Here is an 8,831-nt window from a genome sequence, read left to right as displayed (position 1 = left end):
CTTTTAAAGATATACAGCAACATTTGGATCTTCACAGGCATAACCAGGAATTGTAAAAGCACGTAGAAACTTCTTCAGCTCTCTGCAGGTCACAGCTTTTATTAGGTTTAAGCAACAGTCCTGGTATCTTTAGTCCACAAGATATCACTGAAAATTTAAAGGCAATAGAACACAAACTCAGTTGCTCATTTTAATGCACGGAAAAAATAAGTTATTTCACGACAAATTCCTTTGAAATAATGTACAGGTCGGCACAAAGCGGAAAAGCAAAACACTGAGAAAACTGAGATAGTAAGATGTACAAACGCCGACCAGGGGCCACCATCAGATGGATCCTAACGCTTAGACTTCCTTTGAATCATTTGTCCAGACATGGCTGTTAGCACTCATCTCTGATGGTCGTTTCGCAGTTGGCACAAAGTAATTGACAAATGAGGGCAGTGGACCAGGAGGTAGGCATGTCTGCAGAGAGGCGACAGCATACGCATAACCGTACACTTTAGCCCGACTTGAAGAGCAGAATAGCCACCTGGCCCAGGTAAAAGTAGATGAAGTGTTTGGTTTCATGTGTCACATAACTGCCAAAGTTTCTGCCAACGATGCAGTGCCATGTGGGGTTATACTTCTTGTCAAATTCCTGCAGGAAATGAGAGAAAACAAAATTATAGTCCTTTGCAAGGGATATTTATCAACTTCCAGGTGGGATACATACCTTTTTAACATAAGCAGCAATATCCTTCTCGATGTTGTACTTCTCCATCGCCTGCATGGCACAGTCCACTGCATCCTGCTGCATTTCATCAGACATGTCTGCATTTTTGATCACGGCCTTCTTGTCAGACATGATGCCCTCTTGTGGTATTTTACAGCTGGGAGTGGGGAGATTTTGCATCCCTTTACTACCTTAAAGACAACTCAATATTAAAGGGGGAAAAATAAATTTCTATTCAGTGCTTTTGGTAGAAAGGATGCATCAGCCACCATTAGCTTTTGTAGTCAAGTTTTCAGAGTGCATCATGCGGTTTTGTATGCTCTAACAGCACAGGAGAGTCGCAAACCTCCCAGTATTCCCACTGCATTTGCTGTGATTTAGACATTCCCAGCAAGGCGTACTGCGTATTATTGAAATAACTCTTACCGTTTCCGAGAGAAGTTTCAGTGTTGAGAGATGCACGGCTTGAGGAACTGCACAGTTTTTCTTTCATTTATTGAAGGACGCGTGGTTCTCTCGCTCCTCCTCCTGGAGCTGCTCCTGCCCGTGATTGGCTAAGGTTCAGCCTTCTCCCAGCTGACGGTTAATTTCTACTCGCGGAAAAAGGCCCGCATTTTATTTCCACCCAGGTTGCACCGCTCTCCCCTTCTGCGTCATAGTAGACGTCACCGATGTATCTTTTGATAAACATCGCGTCAAGCAAGCCCGCCATATTTTGAGTGGCAAGTAAATTTTAGACACATACTACTGAACGTTAATTTTATGAGAATAAACTAAACAACGATTCAGGGTCAATGTGTATCGACTTCATAAAAACATAAACATATCCATTACTGTAAAATTGGTATTTATTGTCCAGATACACAATATTACACTTGATAGTATTTTATTTTTTTACTCTATACTAGTCTGTCATTTTATTTACTTTTCACATTTGTGTGACCACTTTTGCTAAAATCTTTTGCTGCTGTAACACCATAGTTTCCCCATGGTGGGACAATAAAGCGATTTTATATTCTATTCTATAAACATTGTTTAGTTCATTTAGAGTGAGGGGTCTTTTTTTTTTTGAGTGATTTCATATCATCTAGGTTTACATACACTATGGTTCTTAAATAATCTGAATGACGTTGCTGTGTTAGCTTTTTACTGGAATTATATTGAGCCCAGCCAAGATACAGAAGCAGAAAGATAATTAATTTAAGTAGTGTGGGGTTAGTGCAGACTGTGGGGATTAAACCAGATACTTGCAACATTCTCATACAAGCGCACAGCTCTAACCACTAGGCTAACACTCCCCCTCTTTTCTTGTGGACCTATACAAATACAGTTTCTCTTTTGATACATTCCAAAATGACCAACAGTGACAGATTAACCTGTTTCAAGCAACTCAATGCATCTATCACATAATTAGTAGGGTACAGATACACAGTAAGGTGATGGTAGCATCATGCTTTGGGTTTTCACATCTTTAGGGACTGGTGTCCTGCACAAAGGGCTAATCATAAGTTATGCAAAATTATACATTTCTAACAAATACTAATACTAATTCTATTGTTTACATAAAAAAAACCGTTACTCCTTACTTTTGGCTTCTGTTTAATGTTTATATTTATATTGAGCTTTCAATTAATATAGTGGCATCTGGCTGGTTTTTTAAAGGTTACTTTATACCTTAAGTAGTTTTTGGAGCACATACTTTTTCACTTTTATTTGAGTACAGAGGTCAAGTTGATACTTCAACTTTTACCAGTGTTTTTAAACTGCACTATCTATACTTCTTAAGTAATAAATGTGTGTACTTTTGACACCACTGACTATACGCATTATTAAAGGTTGCATCACTTAACAGAACCATCGGTTTTCTAGTTGTTTGCATCAAGCTACTACTCCATGTGTAGTGTGTCTAATGGTCATGACAGAATATATATCTTAATTTTTTTTGTATTTTCATCTTTGTTTAAAGTAATAACAGCATGAATAAAAGAGAAAAAGAAACATGTTTTTCATATTTCTGCCTGGGACACAAATTATTAGATAGTTGGGAGAATCACCTACAGATAACCTGAACCATATTACCGGTACCAAAAGAAAAGAAAAAAAAAACAAAACAAAAAAATTCATATCGCCTCATACAAAAGCTAGTTTCCCAAATGCAGATAATAGAAATGTTGTGATGTGTGGTGTGCAAGGGAAAAAACAAACAAATCACTTATGGTTACTGAACGTTTTTATTAAAAGAGAATAAAGCAGTGAAATACTGAACAATATATTCAAGAAAAAATTAATCAGAAATCATCCATCTTTGGAAAGCACTGACCTAAGAAAAGTCACATACCATTTTAAAGGTAACCTTCCCTATTTACCTCCCCCACCCAGTCAAATCTTTCCCACATGTTACCACTCTCCTTACGCGTGTAGATCCATCCTGCACCTCCAAGCCCTCCTACTGGATCCTATCCAAGCTTTGCTCTTCTTTTTACGAGAAAAAAGCAAAAAATTTGAAAAAAAAAAAAAATTATGGTTTCCCCTCTTTGCCGCCAGTAACTGCATCTCTGAGGTCCCAAAGCAAACACGAAGGAATAATTTGGATAATCTGAAAGCCAATTCAGTTTGATTTATGTATCTTTTACTATGAGGTTTCCCGTTAGCTGGGGTAAGGTGGACAGGGCCGGGGTCGTGCTCCATGTATCCATCCTGAAGCCTAATCCTAATCTGATCCTGAATCCGGATCCGGAAAGGTGAGACATTGAGCCCAGTCCAAACCTTTAGAATAACCAGCAGAACCAAAGAGAAGGAGGTGAGTTAGAATCACACCTTTGGAAAACATTTTTAAAATATCAATTCAGCTACCAGGGAATTTACTTAGAGATAAAAAAGGGACACCATCTACAATCAAATCCAAAAATACTATGTCTACAAAAAGAAAAAAAAGAAACTTTTTCAGGGTCCCCAAATAAAACAATACAGCAAACATTACTGTAACATTCAACAGTAGTACTCAACTGTAAACTGAGTGTTTTAAAGGAAAAGAGATTTACTAAAGCCTTAAAGTGTAGATTTCACAGTTGACAAGGCACAGCCATCATACCATTGGTGCCACATTTGACTCCTCCTCCTCCTGTTTATCCTAAAATGAACAGTTTCCTCTCTTCCCATCCTATCCTGTTCCTCTGAATTCTACAGAGAAACACACAAGAAGGTCAAAGGGCAGTTGAATATGCTAGGGAGAAGTCAAAGATGATGGCAAAAACAAAAAGAGAAAGAATTTAAGAAAATAAAGAAATACGAACTAGACGAGGATGGATAGATAGCTGAAACAGAAAGGAAAAGGGGAGGGGGATTCAAACAGGAGTATGGGGAGACCATCAGGTCTGCAAAAAAAATAAAAAATAAAACAAAAGGACACAAATGGGAGAAGGAGGGGTGGGTGAAAGCACAAAACAACACTGCACACAGGTGAGAGATGATCCTGGGAGGAAACATTGGATTTTAAACGTGACCGCCTCCTCTCTGGCTCTGAGGTACACCGCTGCTGTTGTTCAGACAGGTCTAAGTGCGAGAACGAGAACGGGAGCGGGAGCGCCTTGGCGAGTACTGGGGGGATCCTCTGCTGCGGCGTGGGGAGTAGCTGCGGGATCGGCTCTTGCTTCGGCTCCTGCTGCGGCTACGAGAGCGAGAGCGGCCGTAGCTGGGGCTGCGGTTGCCATCCATCTTCACGCGGATGTAGGCCGTCTCTCCCTAAACACAAACCCAACTGTTACCATCTATAAAGAACACCGGCATGTTCAACTAAACACCACAAACAGGCCATCCTGGATTTAGGAGATGTGTTAAACTTGTTTTAGACAAAACTTCTTCCCCAGTTCGAGTTCAACCTGAGATCTGGTTTACAGAAGAAAAACAAAATATAAACCAATAATAACAGGCACTAAACAAGTAAATTAGTTTCCGTACTGTTGCTGCAACATCTAAATGTTCATAGATAAACTATGTAAACTTGTATTAAATAAGAAAGAATATTTATCCCAATGTAAATTTTAATTAGGACTTCACATTCGTCTTTACTTACTGTTTCATTTAAATGAACAAACTTCAAACTGTCGTCCAAGAGCCCCTCCTCAAATTCATTTACCTCAGACTTATTACGTACCTCATGAGAACGAAACTTGGTGTTATCCAATTTACGCACAGCGTACGTCATGTCTTCTTTGCGCACAAACTCCACCACACCTGTGCCATCACGGAAGACATCGGCGTAACATACATCACCTGCCTCTCGCATGTGATCCTTCAGGTCCTGCCAGCTCCCGCTTTGGGGAAGACCTAACATTGAAAAGGAATACATTTTGGAGAACTTTAGAACACACAAGCACTGTGAAAAAAATTTATAAAGGAAAAAGGGAGTATAAAAGTTTAGATCAGAAAGGCTTTACCCACCTGACACAACCACTCTGTTTTCTGAGCGTCGGGATGGGGGACCATACCGATTCCTTGATGGTCCCATGCCGCCACCTCCTCCTCCACCACCACCTCCTCCTCCCCCTCTTCCACTTCTAGGAAATTCCACACGCAGCCGATAGCCATCGTAATCATAACCATCTCGCCCATACACCGCATCCTCAGCATCCCTGAAAAGCAATGTACATATCCAACAATGAAGAACTGCAAGAAGGTGCAACAGGTGAAAAGATATTAAACACAGACTTTCATTACTGTGATAGGTTAAGCTATTTTTGCACCTTTGCATGTGAAATTAAAAACACAAAGTGAAACTGGGAGCAAGCATAGGGATTAGAGAAAGACTGGCTATGTTAAAGCTCTAAAAGCAGGGGATTGTAATATGGAGCGTATTGTGATGGTGTTCAATTATTTCCTTAAAATTGCCCTTTAAGACACCTTTCATTGTTCTCCATTTGATAATCTTATGTTGTACTTTAAGCCATTTTAAGTAGAGATACACGTGATCATCTCCAAATTGTAATTGCTCATACAAATAGCAATCAACTTCATTTACCTTTCAAAAATGTAACTTTTAATAATTTATCTGAGTGACTCTTTGAGGATATGTAAAAACTGATGTTTAAATGTTTAAAAACAAAAAATTCACAGTAATTTGTTTCCTTCACAATTAAGCTGGATAAGAGATCTCAGACTTTAAAAAAATAATGGCACCATGTAGGCAGAGAAAAGCAGCAATCGAAGACGATTATACTTATTGATATAAAAATTCAGATGCTTTGCAGGGTGCAAACCAAGACCATTATTTATCACCATGACAACTTGTATTAAGGAGTCTAGCAAAGCGTGCGTGTTCTGCAGGTAGGCCTCACCCCTGCCACATGCAAGCAACCGACGCTTTGCTCGCAACAAATTAACAAAAAGTACTACGAATAATGCTAAAAGTGTTAAAAACATTGTGATCAATAGGGATTTAACAGGTAACATAGTCTGTGTTGACATCTATAACATATAACATTAAAACAACTTAGCGTGTAGCATCCAGCTAACAATGGAGCTAACGCTAGCCGTGAATGAATGCCGCCGCTCACCTCGGATCCTCGAACTGAACGAAGGCAAACGGCGGTCCTCCTCTGCGGTTCTTCAGGTCGATATCACGGACGGATCCATATTTATAAAACAAGTCTTCGACGTCTTTGGAGCGTATGTCTGGGGGAAGGTTCCCCACATATATCCGACAGTCGTTGCTCCCCGTCGGTCCTCTAGCGAATCCCCCGGACATGATAGCGCAAAACGAGCTAACCTTACCGCGAGCTAAGTGAGCTACTAAACAAAAGGCTAATAGGGCAGAGCTATCTCATAACAGAGGCGGGAAACGTCGGTTGGAAATGAGCAGAGCAGCTGCGGAAACCTTCGGTTTTTACAACGGCTGCTAAAGGCTGAGGAGCTGCCTGCTCTAAATTTAATGGCGAACTTAGCGCCATGTAGTGACGCTGTTTTACGTAATCACCTTAAGTTACTTCCTTATTCCCACTAGAACAGAAAAAAAAGGACGTTTTAAGTATTCGTGAGAGACCTACTGCTAAAACTACAAATTAAACTACAAATACACAGCCACCGCTAAAATAAGATAAACTGAATCCACACCTTGGATAAAAATGTTACTAGAAAAATTGCTGTTTTGCGAAACAGCTGTGAGAATTCTGAAAATGGCTGAAACTGCTGAAATGATATGAAATAGAAGAAAAGATACATGCTTAGTTTCTTTGTTGAAAAATAGCAGAAGCTGAAGCCAACAGCAGAAACATGTCGTGTAGCAAACAGAAAAGCTTAATGCCTGTCCAGAAAGAGAGCAGATTTAAGCCAATGTGGGAAATATAGGCTAAAACATATTAAGAATCAGAAAATAAATAAGCAAAAAAATCTTTAATCTTATCTGGTTGAAAAAATAAAGGTTTAGTTTAAGGATAGAGACTAATATGTTGAAGAATGTGGTTTTGAATGAGCAGCTTAGTGCTACTTAAGAGGCTTGTGTGTTGAGAAGTTGAAGTAATGTAAAATATGGACAGAAGGTTAAACAGAAATAAGCTAAACTTGGAAACACAAACTTTGGTAAAGTGTTAGGAATTAGAAATAAGAAAAGCTCAATGGCCTTCCTGAAAACAGAGGAATCAGAGAGAAGCAAATATGGCCGAAGCATTGCTGATTATAATTAAGTTTAGAAATGCAACACATGCCGCAAAATTATGAGCTAGTGTGTGCAAGTCTGAGAGCACAGAAAAGAGATCAGCCTGTTTTCCAGTGTAGTCCTGTTTCTCTGACTGTGACTGGCTGGATGTGCTCTCTTTATCCACTGACATGGGAACTGTCTCAGAGCTCTTCTACCTGGTTGTGTGTTTCCTGGACGGGGCCTCCTTTTACAGCTGCTTTTTGCATCTCTGCTTCTGTCTCCTTGAACCCCAGTCGGCCTCGGCAGATGGCCGCTCACACTAAGCCTGGTTCTGCTGGAGGTTTCTTTCTGTTGAAAGGGAGTTTTTCCTCTCCACTGTCTCTACAAGCATGCTTAGTGTGAGGGATTGCATTCGAGTCAATGAGTCGATTTAATCCGGTTTTTCCGTAGATAGAAAACTCAATTTGACTGTATGATCTGGTGAACTGTAAAGTGCCTTGAGATGACAAATGATGTGAATTGGCGCTATATAAATAAACTTAATTTAATTTAAAAACCATAAGAATAATACTATAATAGATCCAACCCAGCTGCATGGCAAAATTCCTTTAATATGAGTGCTAGAAGTTTCATGTTTGTTCATTAAACAGCTTGGGAGGCATCCATTGGAAAATAAAGGGTTTTTCAGGCACTGTCTCCCTCCCTATCCATGGCTTATTCACTGGTTCGCCTCTTGTGCCGAATAAATGCCAATAACTTTGGCATAATAAGTCATGTCGGTATGATTCTTGCACCGTTTAATTCATTGCATATTGAGAAATGAAGCTTTAGGGCTGTTTCTGTTCAAAATGTTTTTGAAAAGACCCGGCCCACAGAGGGAACTTGGCTAAATTTGAAAACTGGATAAGAGTTTGTGTTAAACTATGTTTAATAAATGAAAAACCATAATAGATACGGAAATAATTTTTAGACCATAAGAATCATCAAGATGAACAAGTATGCCAACTTTCATGTTTCTATGTGTTCAGGGACGAGGTAAAAATGTGGTTTGTTTTGAAAGATTTCAATCTGAGGATTTCTCTCAGATTTAACATTTTCATGTGTCTGAACAAGTCAGCTAAACAGCTTAATCATAAATAATACAGAAAAAAATATTTCAATTAGAGTGCCAAAAGGGTCTGAAGATATCCTATACCAAGTTTCATGTTTGTAAATCAAATGGTTGAGAAGAGGTGGGGATACGAAAATATGTCATTTTCGATTTTCGTCTGTGATTTCTGAAAATTCCCCCATTGGATTTCTATTGAGGGAGTTTGGACTTGTTGGTGGTCTAGGCTAAACTGTAGAAAAACTGTAAATACCACACCAAAAAGGGTTACATTTCCTTAATCCTGACAAAAATAACTATGTTTTGATGTATAATTTGTATAGGTAGTTTAAACATTTAGCAAGTAAGCAGAAGTTGTTTGCGAAAAGTAAAATGTGCTA

General features: G+C 39.2%; 2 protein-coding genes across 5 annotated transcripts; both read right to left on the bottom strand.

Moving 5' to 3' along the window:
- On the bottom strand, nt 1–1,294 carry LOC107089378 (dynein light chain 2, cytoplasmic-like). 3 transcript variants are annotated; one of them, XM_015382125.1, is made up of 3 exons: nt 1,139–1,294; nt 713–903; nt 1–637 (listed from the first exon to the last, which is right to left on the bottom strand). In XM_015382125.1, exons 1-3 carry the CDS (start codon nt 1,203–1,205, stop codon nt 500–502), a joined length of 396 nt encoding a protein of 131 aa, XP_015237611.1. In that variant the 5' UTR covers nt 1,206–1,294; the 3' UTR covers nt 1–499. The 3 variants fall into 3 exon arrangements, with proteins under 3 accessions (XP_015237611.1, XP_015237612.1, XP_015237613.1); XM_015382126.1 differs by having other exon boundaries at nt 713–899; nt 1,139–1,276; XM_015382127.1 differs by having other exon boundaries at nt 713–869; nt 1,139–1,253.
- A 1,630-nt stretch (nt 1,295–2,924) lies between these two features.
- On the bottom strand, nt 2,925–6,642 carry LOC107089377 (serine/arginine-rich splicing factor 1A). Of its 2 annotated transcripts, XR_001481436.1 has the most exons (5): nt 6,265–6,642; nt 5,153–5,343; nt 4,866–5,038; nt 3,804–4,453; nt 2,925–3,478 (listed from the first exon to the last, which is right to left on the bottom strand). XR_001481436.1 is itself a non-coding variant. In XM_015382124.1 (4 exons), the coding sequence occupies exons 1-4, from the start codon at nt 6,453–6,455 to the stop codon at nt 4,265–4,267; spliced, it is 744 nt and encodes a 247-aa protein (XP_015237610.1). In that variant the 5' UTR covers nt 6,456–6,642; the 3' UTR covers nt 2,925–4,264. The 2 variants fall into 2 exon arrangements, 1 of the variants encoding a protein (XP_015237610.1); XM_015382124.1 differs by having other exon boundaries at nt 2,925–4,453.
- Nucleotides 6,643–8,831: the final 2,189 nt, after the last annotated feature.

Source organism: Cyprinodon variegatus, unplaced genomic scaffold (assembly GCF_000732505.1).
Source record: "Cyprinodon variegatus isolate N-32 unplaced genomic scaffold, C_variegatus-1.0 Scaffold249, whole genome shotgun sequence".
In the NCBI taxonomy this organism is placed as follows: domain Eukaryota; kingdom Metazoa; phylum Chordata; class Actinopteri; order Cyprinodontiformes; family Cyprinodontidae; genus Cyprinodon; species Cyprinodon variegatus.
The sequence above is the reverse complement of the archived record's forward strand: the minus strand, read 5'-3'. Positions and strand labels throughout refer to the sequence as shown.